The sequence below is a fragment of the Trichomonas vaginalis genome, chromosome VI (assembly GCF_026262505.1).
Source record: "Trichomonas vaginalis G3 chromosome VI, whole genome shotgun sequence".
In the NCBI taxonomy this organism is placed as follows: domain Eukaryota; phylum Parabasalia; order Trichomonadida; family Trichomonadidae; genus Trichomonas; species Trichomonas vaginalis.
In genome coordinates this window covers 11,679,134-11,701,456 of record NC_067208.1, presented here as the reverse complement: position 1 = coordinate 11,701,456, position 22,323 = coordinate 11,679,134, and the positions used below count along the sequence as shown (strand labels likewise).

The window sequence follows — 22,323 nt, the reverse complement described above, 5'->3', positions numbered from 1 at the left end:
AAAATTATAGATAATCATATGATTTAATTCGTAACTATTTTGAAAATAATCTTCTGAATTTTTATAAAAAATGTGATGCTGACAGATTAGTCCTGAAGAGAACATGCGTAGTATCAACAATCAATACGATTTATTCAATTAAAATGAATTTGGACTGCAAAAAAGTGAAATAAAAACAACCTTAAACTTTTTTCACCTTATACGAATTATTACAGATCAAATTAATCTTGGAAGTTGCACATTCAATTAGTCACTTAAAAAACATTATGCTTTTGAGGTAGTTAAATCATAAAAAACAAAATATTTTAACAGAATTAGAAATCTTCCTTATTTCCGATAGTAAACATAGGCCCACCAAGTGTAGATGGAATATCATGAAACGGAGCGTCTGTATCTGGTGTATAATCTCTGAATTTTCTTGAAGTAAAATAGAAGCCTCTTTCGAACTTTTCGAAGTCTCTAGTATATTTATAGTCCGCAGGACCTGGAAGATTTGATGCTTCACGCTCATCAATCGTCGTACGGTTAGCGGAACCTGGAAATCCTTGAAATGGATCAGCCTTTTGCGATGGCGGCATTTTGAAATATGTTCCTGGGCCAGGTATTCCTTTGTGAGGATCTGGAATAGGTATTTTGCTTCCAATTGAAGCCGATTGCTTCGATAAAGTTGAAGCATGATCGTAAATGGGTCCAGGGCTAATTGTTTCATAGCTAGTTTCTGGTCTAACGCCCATAGATAGTTTCTTAGGCTGAATTGTATCTGGAAGTTTATGGTATGGATAATCACAAATATCTCCATGAGGAAGAGGCGGTCTTCCTTTGAGATTGATAGGAACTGCATTAACATTCTCCAAATCTCTGTTGATAGAATACTCTGCAGGTCCAGGTTTTCCATTTGCAGGATCAATTGGAAGACTGCTTCCAATTTTAATAGGAGTATTAACGGCAATGATATTAGTTTCCATATTGTATTTAGCTGGACCAGGACCATATCTTTTTGGTTCAGGTCTTGGAATAAATTTTCCAATTTTTCGCGGAATTTCTTCTGGATAGCTTCTTGGAACGGGATGTTCTGCTGGTGAAGAGAAAGAGTTAGGATCTACAGCATCCCAACGCTTTCCTTGGCCAATTGCAATTGGAGTTGTATCAAGTTCTCGAGATATTGTATAGTTTCCAGGGCCTGGGTTCTCATCAGGCTTTTCTCGTTGCTTAAATCGAAATGCAACCTTTTTTCCGTCTGTTCCGAATTTTGGAGGTGAATATGTTGGTCCTGGCGTCTGAAATTCTTTCGGTGTGTATGCGGAATAGCCAAACGATGAGCCTTTTTTGCTTAATGTTGATGTCATTGATCGAATTGGCGGTTCTGGATCAGGATCTCTTTGTTTAATTCTTCCTTTGACAGTATAATGGGGCCCTTCGCCAAATGGAGCAGGAACGTCATATCTCCCTGGTCCTGGATTTGGCGCTTTCTTTCCTTTTGCCCATAAAGAAAGCCCCATATAAATAACGTACTTTTATTTGGTAATTTTTTTTCACTTCAATCTCAACGGCTTATCAATTACGCTTAGGATGACGAGGAATTGTCAATAACATTTTATTGATTCTAAAATCAGATGAAATAGTAACTTCAGAAAATTGTTTTTGCAATGCACAATTTTCTAAGTAAAGTCTATACGAAGGAAAAAGAGTTTATGCATGTTAAATATGTGTATACATTAGATATATAGTGTATAAAACAATCAATCCCTTTCAATTTTTCAGAGAAAGCAGATGTATACTCAGTTGGCTGCATCTTCTTTTTCATGTTGGCAGGCTACGATCCAGCAACAGATGAAGGAAGCAGAATGCTCCAAAAGTTCCAGAAAAACCCCTTCGTCCTTGATTTCAAAGATGAAAAAGATAGAGAAATGATTCTAAGATGCCTTCTCGATGACTACAACGAGAGAATCGACATCAATGCACTTGAAGAAGAATTCTTCAATGACGACGTATTCTAATCCAAGAAATCACCCATCTTCCTTTTATGCTCATTTCACCCAAGAATTAACAATAACTCTCTATCTAAAAAAAGTAAGTTTTTAAATATACAAGAAGATTTTTATTCTATATTATTCTGAAGAACATTGATATAATCTTTCCATTCAGGAATATTATTATAAGCAAATTCAAAACTTGATGATGCATCAGAAGAACTTGGTCCATACCAAATTAATAATGCATTTTCCATATCACTTATTGGATACCAATCTCTGCACCAAAACAATTCTTTTCCAAATAAATCAGATGGATAAATTTTTGTAAGTTGTGTCAAATAACTTGCATCATTTGGAGTATTTAAGTTATATTGCCATATATAAGAAAGATATCTCATTTGATCACCAATATTTGTAAGTTTAAATTTCGTCAAATCAGCTACAAATACATTAGATGATATTTTTTGAGAATTGGAATCTCCAACGAAATTAATTAAACCATTCATATGAGAATTATATAAATTACTTATATCTCCTCTAACAACTGTTTGACAATCAATAAAAATAACACGAGGAATATTAAATGGAAGTAACATATCAAGGAATAAAAGTCTATATTCAAGAGAACTGTTCTTGAGATCATATTGAGAAAACATTACATTCGGCCAATTCATATCAACATATTCATATTTGAAGCCATGTTTTCTGGAAAATTCTGGCATCGATTGAATAAAATCGAAAGAAAGATATTTCTTAAAAATGAAAAACTTCACTTTTGATTTTGTATGTTTCATTACTGACATCATCATAACTTTCGCACATTTTTCATGAGCTTTATCAGTAGGAATTGTGAAAATATTAATATATTCTTCAGATACATTAAATTCTGCATTAATAAATATATTTTTGTCGAAAGGAATCAAATTTGTTGCAAAACTATCAACATCATACTCTAAAACATCAGAAATATAATGACGACCTGGTAATGTTGGTGCTTGCCAATACATTAAACGATTTAATTGTGCAATAGATTGAGAATCAAACTTCAAAAATGATTTTCGAGAATTGTAATACAAATTCCGAAGTTTTCCTTCAACGCAAATTTTGTCAAGAACATATTTAACTTTGTAAAGACCAGGTTCTTTATCTTCAAGGTAAATATTGTTTGGATCTATATCAGCATGGAATTGTGATGTTATCCATGAAGAAGGATTTGATAAAATCATATTATATCTCGTCATTTCATTCAAATGAGTAAATAAAACAACATCAGAATTCAAAGAAGATCTATAAAAGAAATTAAAACAAGTTACACGCGGAATTATGTCGTTAGCAGGAGCAGCAAGTAATTTAACTTTAGCAAGTTTGTTTTCACTTACATATTTAATTATATCTATTGATTCTTGGAAACTTTCAGATAAAGGATTTGAAACAATTTCCCATTCGAAATCTCCATCATTATCTAAATGAACAATATCTTGATCTACTTGGAACAGCTCTGGATTAACAGATCCACGTTCAATTCCTGAAGAATACCAATCAGTATACATTGTTATTAAATAATAATACAACAAAGAATTATTACTGTCTAAAATAGTATTCAATGATTGAGAAATAGAAACAGAAAAGAAATTATCAATTTCAAACAAGTTTTCTTCAGTTACTTCGAATTTTTCAAACACTAATCCACCACAAATTAATACAGGATATTTCTTAAATTTGAACAAATCTGTGTCAGGATTTATAGCAAAAGCTGTTGGATATCTATGTTGTTTTTGCATGAAATCACGAAATACTTTATTATCTGTTTCATTTGTCAATAAAATATAATAGTTTTTCGTTATTTCTGAATCAACATGATCCCATTTAATGTTTTGAAATTTATGAATAAATTCTTTTTGTTCTGACAATGATTTCATGTAAATTTTCGTTCCATGTTTTTCAATTGTAGGAGACAAAGGACTTCGAAGAGAATTAACAACAAAGTTAGTTATATTCATTACTTCAATTGGATCTAAATTATTTTCTTCAACATTAATTTCATTGTAAATTTTCATGATTTCAAGAATAATCATTAAATATTTCGCATAAGAATTTTCTATTCGTTCAATCTTTCCATTGACACAAATAGTATTTAAAAGAATTCCTTTATCCCGATAATATCTATTAACAGAATTTAATCGCTGGAATACTGCAGTATCAGGTGAATAAAGTTGATGCAATTCAGACCATGACAAAAAATCACTTCTTTGCCATGTTAATGTATTATAAATTTTTTCAGCTAAAATATCAATTTCATTATCATTTTCGCGCAAAACAATTTGATAAATGAATTCTACTGCAAGTTTGGGGTTCTTTATTGCTAAATGATGATAAGCAAATGAAATTTTTCTGAAATTTTTGTTTTCAGTGTTGAAATAAGGAACAAAACCGATTCTGATTGGAAGTTCTTTAATTACTGATAGTTGGAGAGATGTTTTAAGAGATTCTCGGCCTTCTTTACTTGATAAATCAAGATATGAAATAAAATCAACAACTTTCTTTGTTTTAGAAATATCAAAACCGAGTTTTCGTTGATCTTCTTCAGAAAACGAAATTCCTTCACTACATTTGCCATCTGTGTAGAAATCAATGTATTGAAACCGATAATCAAATAAAATATCCATGGATGAAATGTCTGCTCGAGATAATCTATTAATTTCTTCTATTTTGATGCCGAATGTGTTGTTTAGTATATCTATAAACGTTCTTTCACGTTTAATGATGTCAAAAACAGTAAAAATGTCAAAATTTGGACTTTCAAAAATTCTGCCATTAATTGAGTGATAATCGCTGTATTTTGATATGATCTTATTGATGTTTTGGAAGGATTCGATAGTTTCGGGTGATACTTTCGTCGAAAAAACGTCTTCTTTAAATGCTGGCCAATTATTTGTAATATCACGAAGAATTCGAAGAAGCGGAACGTCTTTATGATTCTTTATATACTCATAAACCATTAAATACATGTTTTCTTGCGATGTTTCGTGTTGATCTTCATTAAAAATATAATTTTCGATGTATTTCGTTGTATTATCGATAGGAATATTTTGATCGAGATTTGTTCGCTTCTCTTGACCTATTTGATCATCGGTTTCCATTGATGTTGGACGAATTGAAATTCCATAACCACGTAATTTGTATTCGCCTGGTAATACTGGGATATCGAGTCTTAATAAAAGATCTTTTTGGTTTTTAATCATGTCTAAAACAATCTTTGCATTAGAGTTCTCATGTAAATTTAAAAATGTAACTGTGGTTGGTGATCCTATAACGAAATCTGTTTTGTAAATGCGCATAGATTCTTTGTCTTTAATGCTTTTCGTATATTGTATCTTTGGAAGTAAAGAACCTATTTCGAGTTCAGATTTCAAAAGAGAAAACATATGATGTGGTAGCAATTTTTCTGCTTGTTCCATTAAAATGTCTTCTGATTCGATGTTTTCTAGAACTGAAAACAAGTATTGATGTGAAACTTCTTTGGAATAATCAAGAATAAAGTAGAAAATCTGTTCAAATAAGAGAGGACGGTCCCAATTAGAAACTGTTTCTACTTCAATGCCATAATCAGTGGATAGCTGAAATGACAGCCCAAAAAATAGAGTTAAAATCATTTATAAAATGAGAAGAAATGATCGGAAATAATTGAGGGAAAAATGATGGAAAAAAAAAGCATAAAAAAAAAAATGGTTTTAATCCAGTTAAATAACAGCACTCTCCAGAGGATTAATGATTACAATGCACAGGACAAAGTTACTTTGACGATCAACAATATCGAAATCGTATTCAACAAATCATTTGCAATAGCAATTTCTCAAATGATATATTCTCAGTATCTTTTAGACAAAAACATTGATAAAATTGATATAAATTCCGATATTATATCTAACGATACATACAATATATTAAAAGATTTCTTTCAATATAGAACTACTGAACTTGACGTTGATGAAACAGTGCTGAAAGACCTCCTTCACGTCGGAATGTCTCTAGAAATCCAAGAGTTAATAGATTTATATAAATCGAATGTCATCGATAAAACGAAATTAGATATAACAAATTGTATTCAATTACTTGAATTTTATATGGATTTTTCCTGGAATGATAAGTTAATTGAATGCACTAACTTTATTGCAGAACATTTCTACGAAATCGATCAAAACCAACTCAAAGTCATTTCCAAAAAATTTGGAGTTGATATTTTAGAGCAAATACTAAACAACAAAAAATTTGAAATCACAAACGAAGATTCACTAGCTAAATTTATCATTTCTCTTGCAAGAGAAGACATTGTTTTCAGTTCATTGTTTGAAAACATTTATTTTGAGTTTTGCAGTGAAGAAACAATCCGAGAAATGAAAGATTTCGTTAATTCTGACAACTATCAAGATGTTGTCAATTCCCTTGTTGACTCTATCATACGATCAAGAGATCCTAAAAATAAAGATAGATGCTGTGAAAAAAAGGTAACAAACTACTTTGAAAGCGGCAATGTAGTGATGTCAGTATCTTCCATTGGCAGTGGATCAGCCGAAATTATTAATAAATATAGGAATGATACATATTTTATATCTCAAAATATACCTAATTCATGGGTTGAATGGAAACTAAAACAAAATTATTTAATTCAGCCAACAAGTTATATAGTTCGAACGTCACCAAACTATATGTCCTTTATTAATAAACTTCGATCGTGGAAAGTTGAAGGATTAACTATTAATGGGGAAACAAAAGTCATTCATAAAGTTTCTAATTCACTATTAAACGAAGGTGAAATTCGCAAATATGATATTATATCTAATGATAAATTTGTGTCATTCAAATTAATTCAAACCGGCAAAAACAATGATAATCATGATAAATTACTTATTGATGTTTTTGATTTTTCAGGAAAATTATTTGAAATATAGTTTCTTTGTTGGTTAATATCTCCAACAGCGTAGTAACTACTGATTTAATAAAATTTCATAAATCTAAAAAACCTCTTAAGGGCTCACTGCCTTAGTTTACAACTATTTAAATTTTTACACTTAAATGTACTTTTTCTCTATGATAGAATTGATATTTTTATGAATAAACTTAAATATAGCATACATTGATCATACTCTATCTTATCATTGTTTAAAAATCTAAAAAGGATCTATAGAAAAAGACTCTGGGTGTAAATAACGTATTTTTTTGTAAACTAGGGCGGGGATCCCTTAAGGCCGCACTTACGCCCATCTGACTTTAATTCAAATTTTTGACAACTGGCGTGAAGCATAATTGAAAATTAACCTTAACCATCTGAATTGAAAGCAATGTCATGGGGGCGTAAGTGCACCCTTAATCTCGATTTTTATTCAGGGTACACTTACGCCCCTATGACACGACTTTATTTCAATTGTTTAAGGTTAATTTCCAATGACGCTTCACATCAGTTTTCAAAAATTTGAATTAATTTCAGATGGACGTAATTGCAACCTTAAAGTGCACTATTTTTTTATTTAACAAATTTAAAATCAAGTCAGTTGCATCGATTGTATTTTGCGGTTATAAAGATTATCTTTATATTTCTCTCGAAGTAATTCAACTTTATTTTCAAAATAATTTCTTAATTATGGTAAATAATAAATGCTGCAAATAGCTTCGTATTTTCAAATCTTCCGTTCATAGCTTATTTATTGATGCAAAATTCCTTAAGGATGCGCTTATGTCGATCTGACTTTAATTCAAATTTCTTACAACTGGGGTGAAGCGTAATTGAAATATAACCTTAAATTATTGGGTCCCACATTTTCTTGAGGGTCCTGGGCATTATTTAAAAAAGTTGTCCATAGAAACACTTATATATGAAATATTGCAGATGATGAATTTTTTGGGAATTTTGAATAGTCTACAATTTAAAACCGGTTTATATCGTTCTCTTATCAAAATCAAACACACACTTCAAAAATTGAAATAAAAACCGCCAGGACCCGTCAAATTTCCTGGACGCAGAAAAATGTGCTACGTTAGTTTTTGCAAAGACTTGGATATATTAAAAAGTTATAAAATTATAAGAATAAATATATTTGCAGTAGTTTCCAGCTAAAATTTACATAATATATGAAATTTGAGAAATTCTTTTGAGCGTGCAATTGGCATTCAACAATATCAATACATTATTTGCACTAGTTTACTAGGAAAATGAGAAAGCATTGGATTTAGATATTATAGTAGTAGTATATGATGGGTTTAGTGACTTTTTTTGTAAACGTAAGAATTCATACAATATCGAGCGATTTTGTATCATTTTTTTAACATATGAAGTAAAAAATGTATGATTCTTACGGTTTTTATTCTTACGTTTTTGAATAAATCAAGATTTAAAAAATTTTCAAAATTGTAAGACATTTACACTCAGCCCATACATAATGAAATTAACATTAATTTTAAAATAATTTATTTTTTTATCTTTTATAAAATAATCTATATATAGATGATGTCAGATATTCCGTGATTAATTAATTATTTTTGAAGAACTGAAAGTGTCACCATGTCACCATGTCACCAGGTTAATTAACTTCTCTTAAAAAGTGTGACAACATGACATTTTGACAACAGGACGAGAAAAAGAAATTAGAAATGATTATTTGAATTTATGAAATCAATTATTTGATTCATTCTTTCTTCAACCTCTTCTATTCTTTTTATTAAATCATCTATTTTCATTAATGAGGTGATTCTTGATTGAGGAATAGATTTCAAACTAACCACTCCTTTTATTTTTGAAATTTTGAATCCATCAACTTTAAACATTTTATTCAATTTACACGTTGTCAATTCTTCAAATAATTTTTTATTATTAGCATAATAGTCATTAAATTCTTCAACAGATGAAAAAATTTTTATTTCAGTAATTGGTTTAACAACGCTTATTTTTTGTTGAACATTTTCACTTTCATTTATTTTTAAAATCGGTTTCATTTATCATTAAATAAAAATTAGAATATAAGTGATGAAATATATTTTTTAATTAATATTAAATCAGAAATGGCGGCAGGATTCTTTAAAAAATTATGGGATGGAATTAAGAAAGCTGCGGGTTGGGGTTATAAAAAGATTATTAAACCCGTTGCAAACTTTTTGGCACCAGTAGCGAAAACGGCAGGAACTATCATAGGTGGAGTATTAGGTACTAAAGCAGGTAATCCGGCGATGGGAGCACAAGCAGGTAACGCAGTTGGTGGAATTGCTGAAGGAATACTTAATAAAATAGGAGGTAGATAGTGGAAAAATATAAATATTATTTTTATCTTAGTATCGGTTGTAGTCTTTGATAAACTTTTTCTCCTTTATTTAAAATTCTCTTATTGGGGCAGCTTTTGGCGTTATTGATTCAGCAATGTCACTAATTGCTTCTTTATTCTTAAATATCCAATTTGCTCCCTTCTTCAATGTTTCCCAAACTTTACTCGCTCCTCTTTTTACTTATCCCACAGTTTCTTAAATATACCTGCAGCCATAGTTGATTATTTCATTAAAATTAAAAATTCATTTTCATCTTTTAATTTTGATTTTTTATTTATTAATAAATGACGACTAACTATTTGGTGCCAAACACTAAACCGATTAATGGAAATGTGTTTCATTCATTCGAAAAGATAAATGAAATATTCGCAAAGAATGATGGTAGAAGATATTATAGAGAACTTGAAAGTTCATGCTATGACTCTGATGCTCCATATTTTGATGATAAACAAACTCATTTAAGAATTACAAATCCGGCTCATGATGTGAACCAATTAGGTGACACATATATTAAACGCAAAGTTAAAGCAACTCTAGTTTCAAATAAAGCTTTCACATGTGATGCCGCTTTTAAATCAAATGCGTTTATTCGTTGGTTACAATCATCAAATCAAACTTTAAACAATTAGAAGTAGAAACCGAAAGAGGTGATGCCGGTTATCTTTCAGATGGATTGCGCCCGTGAATCTTTCGCATTTGCAACATATAAACCAAAATCAGAAAGGAAAGTTAAAAAGTTTGTTCATATCGTTATATAATAATGTTCAAAAATATGATAACTCAGTATGTGGGTAAATATATTGACCCTTCAGAAGTTTTCAAGAAGAGCAAATGAAGAAGTTGATGTCACTTTTGATATGATTATTCCGGTAAATGATTTGTTAGCATTTCAGGCGTTCGATGATTATCCTAAATCATTTGGTGATATCATTCTTAAATATTATGTTTTCAGGGATACTTTAGTATTTTGTCAGGTTGACCCGTTAAGAGTTGCTGATTTACAAAATTACGTTTATGAAAAGATATCTGATGAAAATTATGAAAAGATTATGAATCATGTTTATAAATATGATCGCAAATTCCAACAAATCGGACTTCCTGCCAAATTAATTACAAGCTTAGCCGCTACAACTGCTAACGCAACAGTTGATGGTGTTATTATTTCATGCACAAAGATGGAAGTTTTAGAGGATAAATGCATTACACCAGGATATGGTTTAATTGAAGAATCAGTTAAAGCAATACCACGTTTATTCAGTAAGGAAGATCCATTCATGATTCCAGCTCAACATATTGACGTTCGTTCACTAAATGGAGGTTGCATCACTCCTGAAGGTATTAGCTCAGATTTCTCATACGCTCTTCATAATGTTACAGATGTTGTGTTAGCATTTCCGAAGAATGCAATGCAAAGAACAGTTTTAGAAAATCCAATGCTTCGAGGTCTTCAGGTCACTATAGATTCCAGAAACTTCCCCGATCAAGCGATGACCACAGTGGGTGACATATTCTTTACACGTATGCTTCAAGCTTCTGATTTAGATGGAGTGAATGAATGCACAGAAGAATACGAGGACTCATTAACTAGACCACTGAATGCAGATGATGGCACGCCATTAGCTAGAACATGGAAAGACCAAACTTCATTCTTATGCACTATTCCAGTTCAACGTGATGGAGCGGGTATATTCTTTGATGGATTAGAAACTTTCAACTCACAAGTTACAGTACAAGTGAAAGCTTATCCAATCATTCAGGGTGAAAATGACACTTACTGTTCAAAGGTGACAAATCCTCCTCAGGTTTGGTTTACTAGGACTACATATTGGACATGGACACCGGATGAAGGTTTGAAATATCATCCAACAGGTACACCACCACAGTATAGAAGTTCATATGATGAAATATTGATGAATAGAAATGTTTAAAATTATAAATTTATTTTTGATTAAATGGATTTAAATTCATCCACCCCTTATGAAGAATTAGCAGGAGTATATAATACATACGTAGATGATATGATTAATGAAGCATTGAGTGATAATAGAAATGCTCTATCTAAGGAAAAATTAATGAAAATTCCATATTCTGAATGTTACTTAAATTCAATCACTGCAGCAATTGGTAAACAGAATAAAGGTAAAACATTAACGATATTAAAACAAATTATCATTATTGCTAACACTTCCCCCTATTCACATGTGTTAATTTATATCAACCGTTCAGGTTCACCTTCAGATGATACATTTGAATCTTTAAAGCATTTAATCAAAATTCCAATTATTTATTTATCACAAGAAGAAGCAGAAGATTATTTAAAAAACTTTTTAATGTATAAAGAATTATATAATACAATCAAGAAGCAAGGATTAGAGGATAAAATTATTGATAAACAACGGGATGAATTATTTGAAACACTTTCTATTTCAAATTTTGATAGAGAATTTTTGCATTCACTCATTTTTCTAGATGATGCAGTGAAATCAAAACTAATAACAAATGAGAAATCATATTTTAATCAGTTATTAACTCAATGTCGACACATTCAGTGTTCATTCTTCATGGCTGTTCAATATTTCAAAGCATTAAGCACAAACATTAAATCAAATCTATCAACACTTTTCATTTTCAGTGGGTTTAGTCGTCAACAGTTGAACGTTATGCTTTATCAAGTGAATTTACCAATGAGCATTAATGAACTTTACACACAATATCAGCAATTAGGTGAACATGGGAAAATAATAGTTGATTTAAATAAAGGAAGTGTTAAATTTGATTAACTTTTTATAATTAATTATTATTTTTTATTTATAATTAAACATGACTGAAATGGCAAATCTTCTACAGGTTCCATTAAAACAAGGAACAAACAAAAAGGGTGCATATAATAGAGCTATGAAAGTTCCTGATGGAATGAAAGAATTAGTTCATATTGTTGCTGGTCTTCAAAAAGATGTTAAACAAATGAGAAACGTTTTAACATTACCAGAAGCTCAAGCATATGCCAAACGTCAAGGTCCAAATTGGGAAGCACACGAAGCAGACATTACGGGTCCAAATGGAAAACCTGATGGTATAAATGAAGTTTTCATTACTGATGGTCAAGGAAATATTAAAGTCATAAATGGTTACAAATTAACTATAACTGATTATCCTAAACGTAAAGCATATAATGAACGTTATCCTATGCAATTTGATGAAAATGGAAAAGCTGTTAAACAATACATTGGAGAAGGTGAAAATGGTCCAATTAATTCATACCGTTATAATCCATATTCTTATTTCAATGAAGAATTAAATGCTATTGAAGAGGGACCGGATGGATTACCACGATATTCTAACCAGTTTGGTGGTAAATATGCAAATATTAGACCCGAAATTTCAGCTAAGAAATTCTTTAAAGTTGCTTTATTCGATCCAGTTTTCGCAAATGTTAAAGATGAACTTAAACAGCAATTCCAACCAATTATAGTAGCAAGAATTGCATCAGGTGCTTTATCTCAAGCATTCAAAGATTTAATTAAGAAACCATTATATCAGCAACGAGGTTTAACTTATGATTTAGTTAAGGAATCAGATAAAAGAAAATTTGAGAAATCAGATGATTATAAGAATGCAATTAATGAATATATTAGGTCTATTAATTACAATGAAACAGCTAAAAATCAACTTCATGAACAAATACAGGGAATAATAGATTCAAAACTTCCAGCAAAATAAAAGTTTAAATATATTTTTTTATTCGATTATAAATGAGAAGACGTTTCACTAGTCAAAAGAACACTAACGCAAAAGCAGAGATTACGGTTGGTTATAACGTAAATGATGATAAATCACGAATTATTCAAAATGTTAAAGTTAATGTTAGCCCCGAATTAACAAGGTCAGCAACTCAACCAAATTTATTAACTCGTGACTTACCGAAGAATGAAGAGAATGAAGAAAACCATGAGAATGGAGACCCAATCATTTTATCTGAACCCGGTAAAGAACCTGTTGAAATTCCCACTTATCCAACATACCCCGCCTCTTTCATCAAACATCGAGAACCCATATAAAATAGACATTAATTCTGAATTAATGAAAATTTACCGTGATATAATAACTGATAATTATGATTCAATAATAAATTTAATTGATCAATCCGGTTTAATTATTTTACCTTATGAATCATTAATTCACATTATCGCCATTCTTTGTGATGTTCAAGATTCAGACGTTAAGATTCAATTTTTCATAGATGATGAGGTTTCATGCTGCGGAACAGTTGCAAAAATAAATCCTATAAAGGATATTAGCACAATTAAGATATCAAAGAACGGAACAACAACTGAACTTCATTTAACATATAATGATATTTATAATAAAATAGTTGATGAATATAAAATATCACTTGAAAAATTCTTTGTTAAGGCTATTTAATATTCAAGCATTAACATTATCGAATAATAATCCTTTGAATCATAATCAATAATAATTGACCTTTCACCAGTTTCTATCGTTTGTTTTATTTCTTTTTGTTCCCCACTATCCGGATCGGTCATTGTAATTGTTTTTGTTATAGTATCAGCTTTATCTTTAACCTCAATTTTTTTTCCATCGGGATATTTAAACCAAAATTCCAAAAATTCGATATTGTCAATCTGTTCATATTTTAATCTATCAATTACATTTTTAATACCATCTGAAAATCTTATGAAATGGTCATTATATGGGTTTGATTGAACTAAATTTGAATGGAGTGAAATATAACCTGTTGATGAATATGACACTGACTCATATTTTCTGAAAACACTAAAATTTATAACATGAATGAATTTCTTATTCGTTGAATTTATGAATTCTTGAGGTAATCTTATTCTAGTTTTATTTATCACTGGAAAATAACGCTTTACCATATTTTTTAATCGTAATAAAAATGTCAATTATCAATATTATTTCGAATAATAAGTGTGAATTAAATTTAACAGTTTGCGGAATTTATAATGTTACTCTCGTTTTCTGTGAGTGGTAAATTTAATCCCATTCTTTTAGACCCTTCAGATTATATATCATTTATTAAAGATGATGAGCCGCATAGCGGCGGGTCGTAGACCTTGAAAAAACGTATGATATGTATATAAATAATGTGATAGCGAAATGGGATATTAACATGATTTTAAGTTATTTAAATGAATCATTTATCGTATGGTATGAAGAAAATTTTAAATCAAAACCTGATAAACTTTTTGAACTTGATGAAATAAATAACCTTATTAAATTTCCGCTGAAAATTAAATTTTGTACTCCTCATCTTCGTTCATTGTTGGGGATATTAAATTTTGAAAAAGATGTTGGGGATGTTTTGTATTCTGACACTGGTTCCAATTTCATTTTAATCAAATGTGATAAAGTTAATACCCCAATGAGATTTTCACATCAAACATTAGACCCCAACTCTTACCCATCAATACAAAACATTTTATCCATCAACTTAAACACATTTTCTTTATCATATCCGTTTCAATTATCCGGGAATTCATTTATTCTTCATTCAAAAGATTTATCAAATATTAAATTTAGAATAACTGACCTATTTGATTGTGATTTAGAATTTATGAATGAAATATTATGGCAATTTCAAATAGAGAAAATAGCTGATGAGATAACGGATTAAATATTTATTTTTAAATCGTAATAAATGATTAAACAACAGCAACTTAAGGCGCAAAGCGCCCAGGTCCTTCAGACTATTACATATGCCACATATGCATATAATTCAAAGACGGCAGAACAAACGCAAAGGTTGAAATATGGAGATTTGGAGATAGTATTGAAAAATGACCATTTCGAATTCGTTTGCAAAGGTGGTGCAGTGATATCAAATATAAAAGAAATTTTATTTATGAATTCAAAAATTAAAGGTATAACGGATGATATAACATCAATTCCACCAGAAGAACAGAGATATTACGCATTAAATGCATTTCCTAAAGTTTTGAAGATTGGAAGATTTAATTTAAATGAGGAATTCATAGAAGGTTTCCTAAACGACATAATGAAGAAAGCAGATAAAACTTATGTTAACGATGAGTTAGAGAAGAAGGCAAATTTGGTTTATGTTGATGAAAAAGATAATGAAATTAAAGAAAAGGTTGAATGATATCATGAATGGACATCGGAGACTTTTAAAGTTAAAGCTGATACAGGATGGGTTTCAGGATGTTTAGACCTTAAAGCAGATAAAACTTATGTTAACGATGAGTTAGAGAAGAAGGCAGATAAGGAAAAAGTTATTTCATTCATTAATACCGAGTTAGCAAAGAAAGCTGATATATCATTTGTTAATGAAGAAATAAAACAATCAGAGGTCTATTTTACTCCACCATTTTTAAATTTTATGAAATCATCAGATAAAACCTTTGATATAGATTCTTTTGAATGGTTATGTTTCGATGGAGTGACCACGTATTTATTTTATACAGCTGGAGTGCTTTATTATTTTAAAACAAATGATTTTAAAAACTATGAATCATTTACTCCATCTGTTTTGAATCCTGATACACGAAAGCCAATCATTAATCCAAGAATTTTATATGTTGAATATAATAACGGTAAATTTATGGGAATGATAACGGTTGGAGATGATTTTTGCCCTTGTTATTCATTCGATTGTATCCAATGGTTCAAATGTAATTTAAATCAAGATGCTAAATTTAAATATCCAAATAATCCTATTAGATGCGTTAATAATAAATGGGTACTAATTTATGAAGTCAATCAAATTTTCATTAGTGAGGATGGGATAAATTATTATATGTTTAGTATGATGTCATCAGATTTGGAAATTGATTATACAAGTAAATGGTATTACATTAACAACATGTATTTTATCCTACAAAATGATAAAATTTATAGATCATATTCAATACCACAAGGTCAATTTGAACAAATTTTTCAAGCTGATGGAGACATTGAAGCTTTATGTTATGGATCAAATGTTTATGTTCTCGTTTCAGGTGGAATGGTCTATTCATATCCTGTAAGTTATAACAGACATATTTATTTATCACAGGATTTATCAAATTGGGAATTAGTTTATTCATTCACTCCAAAATTTACTCGAAATTATAGATTTACTAATTTATTTTATATTGATGGGTATTTCATTGCTTTAGGATGTGGTGATTTAGTAAATATCAGTAGTGATGGAAGAAACTGGTCTGAAATCACAAAATTTCAAGATGTACGAAAAGCTATTTTCAAAAATAATACGTTAATATTGATAACAAGACCGGTTTTAAATACTCGCCCAGTTTCAATATTATATAATAAATTCAATATTCATAATGGATTAAATACAACTCTTGAGATGATTTACCCCATTGGTTCAATATATACATCAATGAATTCAACAAATCCAGCTGATGTATTCGGTTTCGGTACATGGCAACAAATAACCGATCGTTTCCTCTATTGTGCTAATAGTTCAAAACAAACCGGTGGTTCAAAGAAAATTAAAGAAGCAAACCTTCCACCGCATAAGCATACAGGAACTACAAACTTTTCTGGCGACCATAGACACTCATTAAGAGACCACCCATTATACAACTCAGACTATGAAGCTGGTTATGATGTTTTATCTCCAGCTTATAACGATTCAACAAAAAAGACTTTTCGACAAACTGAACCAGGAGGAAATCATGTCCATACTTTCACAACAAATCCAACAGGCTCGGGCGAAGATTACATGCCACCATTTATGACTGTATTTGCATGGTACCGCGTTCAATGAACGCGCTTGAGCCCAGACCTTTGGGTCAAGGCTTACCGAATGAACTAAATATATTTTATGTCTGTAATTAATTAGGTAATGAAGTAATGGATGAACTGCAGAAATATATTTTATCGTTAATGGTTTTTAGGTTATTCAATAATTAATTATTTTTGAAGAACTGAAAGTGTCACTACGTCACCATGTCATCAGGTTAATTAACTTCTCTTAAAATTACAGACAACATGACATTTTGACAACAGTCCTGGAAATATATTTTATCGTTAATGTTTACGTTAATGGTTTTTAGGTTATTCAATAATTAATTATTTTTGAAGAACTGAAAGTGTCACTACGTCACCATGTCACCAGGTTAATTAACTTCTCTTAAAATTACAGACAACATGACATTTTGACAACAGTCCTGGAAATTTGATGCAGCTCAAAAATAAAGTTAGTTTTAAAATTATTTTTATTTTTTTATTCCTATATAAATGACGGCAACAAACAACAACAGCAACTATATCGTTTCTGATGAAAAAGTTATTGATTCATTAGCTGAGGAATTAGTTGTGGCAGAAACTAAAACCCTCAACGAAAGAATTGGTGAAAACAAGATTGATTTACATAACTACCTCAAACATGATGGAGGAAGAGGAAGGAAAACTGGTATGGCTTTATTAGTAAATAAAATTTCAAATTTAACGATTATAGATGTTGATATCAATAAATCATACAATGATGAACTTAAAGAAACAGTTAGAAAAGATATTTTATCAAAACTTTCGGATAAAGATGTTATCGTTAAAACTGCTTCAGGAGGTCTTCACATTTATTGTAACACTAATTTCTTCTATGCAGTTTCGAACAGAATGATTAAATGTTATTCCTGCAATGATTATGATATTGATATAATGACTTCTATGGATGATTCAAAGCGTTCTTTAGTAGTTATGGCTGATTCAAGAGTTCGCAAGAATGCAACAGAACCAATCAATACATACTCATTCATTCGTGGAAGTTATGATTCAACATTAACTAGAACAGTGAATGATATATTAAATGATTTGAATATTAAGGTAAGAGTTGAACAGAAGAATGAAGAAATAAAGAGTATCATGAATGAAAACAAAGATGTAAACATTGACGATAAACTTGCCCAGAGCATAGTTGATGGTATTAGTGATTTTGAAGTACATAATGACGGTGGAAACATGAATTTAGAAAAAGAAGTTACATTATTCACACTGTTTCAAGCAATTAATTCGTTACCGGATCATTTAATTAATGAAGCATACGATAACGTTTATAACTTCTGCAGCTTAACTGAAAATGCAAAAAGTAATTTTGAAAAAGCACGTAGTAGATATGCACATTTAATGACTTCTCCATTTGTTTTAGTGAAGATTCTAAAACTATATCAAAAGGAATATTATGATGAATACGTTTTACCTTTATTACGTAAGCCAAAAATAACATTTGATATAAAACTTGATGACTCGTTTTTGATAACAGATATTAGACGCAAGGCTGAAAATCATCAGTATAAAAACAGTTCTGAAGTAATTGTGGAAACAAATACCTCATTCAAAAGGACTATAATATCCACGACAAAATGAATCAAATATCATTCGTTCTTCAATCAAACATGAAAGAGTCACTCAAAATGATTAAATTATTTAAAGAAGAAGGTAAAACCATAACAGCATGGGACGTACTACTAAATCAATTATCCTCATTAACCGTTAAGGGTGTTTGCTTTAAATCTGATTCTCCGGATGTTTTCTCAGCGTTTCAGGGTTATAAATACAACGTTCTCGAAAAACAAGATTACTCAAAAATTGAGATGTTTATGAATTTCATTAAAGAAGCCATTTGTGATAATAACGATGAAGTGTATAAATACCTTCTCGGCTGGATTGCATCAATGATTCAACATCCTGGAATCAAGAATGAAACAGCAATTATTTTGAAAGGACTTCAGGGAACAGGTAAAAACAGATTTACAGACATTATTTCTGAACTTCTCGCTGGTTATTCATGTAAAAACATTACCGAAATAAGTGAGCTAACGGGTAATTTCAATTCAGTAGTTGAGAATAAAATGTTTCTTGTACTTAATGAACTCAAGAATGTTGGTGAAGACAGACTCGCAAACTTCAACGCTTTGAAATCAATTATTACGGATAATGAGATTAGAATTAATGAAAAGAATCAACCCAGAAGAACTGCTCAGAATGTTGCCAATTTCATTTTGGTAACTAATAACGTCTACCCTGTCAAAATTGAAGTTGGTGACAGAAGATACGTTGTTTTAAGAGTTAATGGTAAATTTAAGGGTCAATTTGATTACTTCAAGAATTTAATGAATTCATGCACTAAGGAATTTTATGATAATTTACTGACGTATTTTATGCAATATGACCTTTCATCATTTAATGTACGAATCATACCGATGACTGAAGCCAAACAAGATTTAATTGAATTATCAACAAATCCTTTAGATGAATGGATAAATACACATTATGATGAATTGTGTGCAGGTATGACGTGTAAAAATGCTCTATTCTGCAAACCATCAGACATGAAAGACAAGAATTTTCAAATGAGCATTAAGGATAAATGTGAAAGGAAACAGAGAAGAATAGATAGTAAACAAACATGGTGTTATGTTTTGAAAGAAGAAATGAAAGGATTATATAAACAGATTGAACCAAACGATGATTCATTTACTGACGATGAAATACCTGTAAATGAAGATTTATAAAGTATGATTGGAATTTATTTTTGCATTAATCCCGCTGTGTTGTCAAAATGTCATGTTGTCATCATTTTTAAGAGAAGTTAAATAACCTGGTGACATGGTGACGTAGTGACACTTTCAGTTCTTCAAAAATAATTCATAAATGCCTTCCTCCTTTCGTCCCGCTGTGTTGTCAAAATGTCATGTTGTCATCATTTTTAAGAGAAGTTAAATAACCTGGTGACATGGTGACGTAGTGACACTTTCAGTTCTTCAAAAATAATTAATTATTGAATAACCTAAAAACCATTAACGATAAAATAACTGATAACAAAATTTTATTTTTATATAAATGGATACCCCACAAGCTCAAAATTTACCACGAATCATAACAAGGGAGGAAATGATAAAAATGATGCAAGAACAAATTAAAAACAACAAACCACGAAAACCGAGAAGATGCGGTTATGCAGTAATGATGGAAAGAAGAACCCAGAAGGGTTCGGCGTCTCGAAGAGATGTTGTCGAAGAGGAATAAAAATTAAATTTGGATAGAGTTTAAAAATTCATCTTTATTAAATTCATCTCTTCCAATCAATTTATTTATTCTATTAAATTCTTTTATTTTTGCTTCACCCAGTTTAAGGATTGAACGGTAAGTTTCTAATTTTTCGATTATTTCTTTCCTCTCTTTATCGTTTTCAGCCCCACCGCATTGCGGCTTCTTTTTGTAATAGCATATTTTTGATTTAATTCTGTTTAGTTTCTTTTTATATTCATCGTCTGGACTCTTGGATGCTTCGTTGTCACTCATTTCTTACGAAATAAAAAAAATTAAATATTATTTAAATATAATGGAGTAATAAAATAAATCGGAATTTCTATTAATTTATTGTCAACTTCAACTAATGCATTGCCGTTAATATATCTAACAAATTCAGCTATTGTGTCAAATCTTCGTCTTCTTTTTGTCATTGATTTATCAGTTTTTCCATAATCGAGATGAATCAAAACTTTATCCCCTTGTTTAAAATTCATGAGCCCCGAATTAATTTGTTCACGTTTAACATCATTCAACCTTTCCATTTGTTTCCTAATATATTCCCATTCTTTTGAAATATCATTTTTCATTTCCACTGGTTTCATGTTTATAGTTCTATGCCATGTATTATTGTAATAATATACTAACTGCTGTATGATGGAGTCATGATTTCCATCCCAGTATATCTGACCGTTAACCCCTAACGCATCTCTAAGAGTTCTCATTACCGCATCAACTATTTTATTATGAAACGTATATGGAGAAGATGAGAAGTAAAAATTAATTTGTGGGAAATAATGAGCCATAGCCACCCGAAATCCTTTATCACCATCACCCCTGATATTATCTACTCTTTCATGATCTAGTAAGTATTGAATAGCTCTTCTTGTTTCCTGTTCTGTTTTCCCTTTCACCGGAATGCAATATAAATATCTAGTGTTAATGTTAATGGCAAATAAATAAGTAACGTTTCCTTTTGAATATTCTAAATGATCGATTTCGTATGAATATGGATATGGTGCAAATGAGGGGCGACTAAATTTTTCCTTTAACGGTTGAATTTTCGGGTCAATTGGTTTATTTAATATCTTGAAATCCTTTTTAAAATCTTTTTGCTTCTTTAATGTTTGAAATGGATATAATAAAGTGAATGATGAAGGATTAACTGAAGGAGGAGGTACTACCGTTGGAGGTTTTGGTGTTGCAAGTGGTTTAATTTTATCTGCTTTGATTTTGGATGATGAAGTTTTAGTTGTTGATTTTCCTTTCATTAATTCTGGATGTATTCTATTCATTTGTTTTAAATATGCTGTATATAAAGGTTTGATATACTTTCCCGCTTCGAGTTTATGTTGAAGGATGAATTCCAAAAGTTGATCTTCATTTAAAAGTCGAGCTGAATATGGTTTAACTAATGAATCATAAATTAAAGCTTGTGCTTCATTTATGGTCTGAAGGACCTGGGCGTTTTGCACCTTTAGCTGTTGAACATTTGCTACTTTCTCTTTTGGTGTTGTTTTCGGCTTTTGCGGCTCAGGATTATATAATTTATATAATTCATCAATATCTTCTTCTGTTAATACTTTATTTTTGAAATCTTTCAACTGTTTAAGTTGTGATTTAGTTTTTCCCTTTGAATATTCATTATTTTTAATTTTGTCTTTAATTTTAGAAATTATTCTATCATGATATTTCAAAATTTCATTTTTATAATACGGATAATAATAATTCATATCATCACCCGTTATATTTTTATTATATTTTTGGAGATATGATTTTAATTCATAATAAGTAAGAAAATTTTGATTAAGTACTAAATCATAAATTAAAATTTTTAAATCTGCGCTATTCATTTATATAAAAATAAAATAAGTGTTTTAAGGGTGCCCGCCTCTTTGTCTCTTCTGTGGCATTTCATTAAAAATAAAATTTTAAATTGTATTAAATAAATGGCATACAACATCCATTTTCACAACATACAGCCTTAGTGTGTGCTCCTGTT

At 30.2% G+C, this 22,323-nt stretch overlaps 12 protein-coding genes and 1 pseudogene across 13 annotated transcripts, besides 3 other annotated features; 9 read left to right on the top strand and 4 right to left on the bottom strand.

Annotated features, from left to right (window-relative positions):
* Positions 1 to 56: 56 nt before the first annotated feature.
* TVAGG3_0848320 (sperm-tail PG-rich repeat family) lies at positions 57 to 1,506 on the bottom strand (the record flags this gene model as incomplete). The annotated part of the gene is made up of 1 exon (XM_001325157.1): positions 315 to 1,499. The coding sequence occupies one exon, from the start codon at positions 1,497 to 1,499 to the stop codon at positions 315 to 317; it is 1,185 nt and encodes a 394-aa protein (XP_001325192.1).
* A 296-nt stretch (positions 1,507 to 1,802) lies between these two features.
* Positions 1,803 to 1,997, top strand: TVAGG3_0848310 (protein serine/threonine kinase protein; the record flags this gene model as incomplete). The annotated part of the gene is made up of 1 exon (XM_001325156.1): positions 1,803 to 1,997. The coding sequence occupies one exon, from the start codon at positions 1,803 to 1,805 to the stop codon at positions 1,995 to 1,997; it is 195 nt and encodes a 64-aa protein (XP_001325191.1).
* Positions 1,998 to 2,098: 101 nt separating this feature from the next.
* On the bottom strand, positions 2,099 to 5,626 carry TVAGG3_0848300 (UDP-glucose:glycoprotein glucosyltransferase family; the record flags this gene model as incomplete). Its single annotated transcript, XM_001325155.1, has 1 exon — positions 2,099 to 5,626. The coding sequence occupies one exon, from the start codon at positions 5,624 to 5,626 to the stop codon at positions 2,099 to 2,101; it is 3,528 nt and encodes a 1,175-aa protein (XP_001325190.1).
* Positions 5,627 to 5,692: 66 nt separating this feature from the next.
* TVAGG3_0848290 (spectrin binding) lies at positions 5,693 to 7,021 on the top strand (the record flags this gene model as incomplete). The annotated part of the gene is made up of 1 exon (XM_001325154.1): positions 5,699 to 6,922. The coding sequence occupies one exon, from the start codon at positions 5,699 to 5,701 to the stop codon at positions 6,920 to 6,922; it is 1,224 nt and encodes a 407-aa protein (XP_001325189.1).
* A 192-nt stretch (positions 7,022 to 7,213) lies between these two features.
* Positions 7,214 to 7,340: a mobile genetic element.
* Positions 7,341 to 7,356: 16 nt separating this feature from the next.
* Positions 7,357 to 7,480: a mobile genetic element.
* A 2,979-nt stretch (positions 7,481 to 10,459) lies between these two features.
* TVAGG3_0848260 (uncharacterized protein) lies at positions 10,460 to 11,212 on the top strand (the record flags this gene model as incomplete). Its single annotated transcript, XM_051249141.1, has 1 exon — positions 10,460 to 11,212. The coding sequence occupies one exon, from the start codon at positions 10,460 to 10,462 to the stop codon at positions 11,210 to 11,212; it is 753 nt and encodes a 250-aa protein (XP_051084616.1).
* A 150-nt stretch (positions 11,213 to 11,362) lies between these two features.
* Positions 11,363 to 22,323: part of a mobile genetic element that runs on past the window's edge.
* Positions 12,105 to 13,004, top strand: TVAGG3_0848250 (uncharacterized protein; the record flags this gene model as incomplete). Its single annotated transcript, XM_051249140.1, has 1 exon — positions 12,105 to 13,004. The coding sequence occupies one exon, from the start codon at positions 12,105 to 12,107 to the stop codon at positions 13,002 to 13,004; it is 900 nt and encodes a 299-aa protein (XP_051084615.1).
* TVAGG3_0848240 lies at positions 13,037 to 13,706 on the top strand (annotated as a pseudogene). The gene has a single exon. A coding segment is annotated over exon 1 (670 nt).
* TVAGG3_0848230 (uncharacterized protein) lies at positions 14,965 to 15,426 on the top strand (the record flags this gene model as incomplete). The annotated part of the gene is made up of 1 exon (XM_051249139.1): positions 14,965 to 15,426. One exon carries the CDS (start codon positions 14,965 to 14,967, stop codon positions 15,424 to 15,426), a length of 462 nt encoding a protein of 153 aa, XP_051084614.1.
* Positions 15,664 to 17,058, top strand: TVAGG3_0848220 (keratin-associated protein family; the record flags this gene model as incomplete). Its single annotated transcript, XM_001325150.1, has 1 exon — positions 15,664 to 17,058. One exon carries the CDS (start codon positions 15,664 to 15,666, stop codon positions 17,056 to 17,058), a length of 1,395 nt encoding a protein of 464 aa, XP_001325185.1.
* Positions 17,532 to 18,656, top strand: TVAGG3_0848210 (Prim-pol domain family; the record flags this gene model as incomplete). Its single annotated transcript, XM_051249138.1, has 1 exon — positions 17,532 to 18,656. One exon carries the CDS (start codon positions 17,532 to 17,534, stop codon positions 18,654 to 18,656), a length of 1,125 nt encoding a protein of 374 aa, XP_051084613.1.
* On the top strand, positions 20,133 to 20,318 carry TVAGG3_0848200 (uncharacterized protein; the record flags this gene model as incomplete). Its single annotated transcript, XM_001296490.2, has 1 exon — positions 20,133 to 20,318. One exon carries the CDS (start codon positions 20,133 to 20,135, stop codon positions 20,316 to 20,318), a length of 186 nt encoding a protein of 61 aa, XP_001296491.2.
* On the bottom strand, positions 20,322 to 20,594 carry TVAGG3_0848190 (uncharacterized protein; the record flags this gene model as incomplete). Its single annotated transcript, XM_001296491.1, has 1 exon — positions 20,322 to 20,594. The coding sequence occupies one exon, from the start codon at positions 20,592 to 20,594 to the stop codon at positions 20,322 to 20,324; it is 273 nt and encodes a 90-aa protein (XP_001296492.1).
* TVAGG3_0848180 (integrase core domain containing protein family) lies at positions 20,615 to 22,174 on the bottom strand (the record flags this gene model as incomplete). Its single annotated transcript, XM_051249137.1, has 1 exon — positions 20,615 to 22,174. The coding sequence occupies one exon, from the start codon at positions 22,172 to 22,174 to the stop codon at positions 20,615 to 20,617; it is 1,560 nt and encodes a 519-aa protein (XP_051084612.1).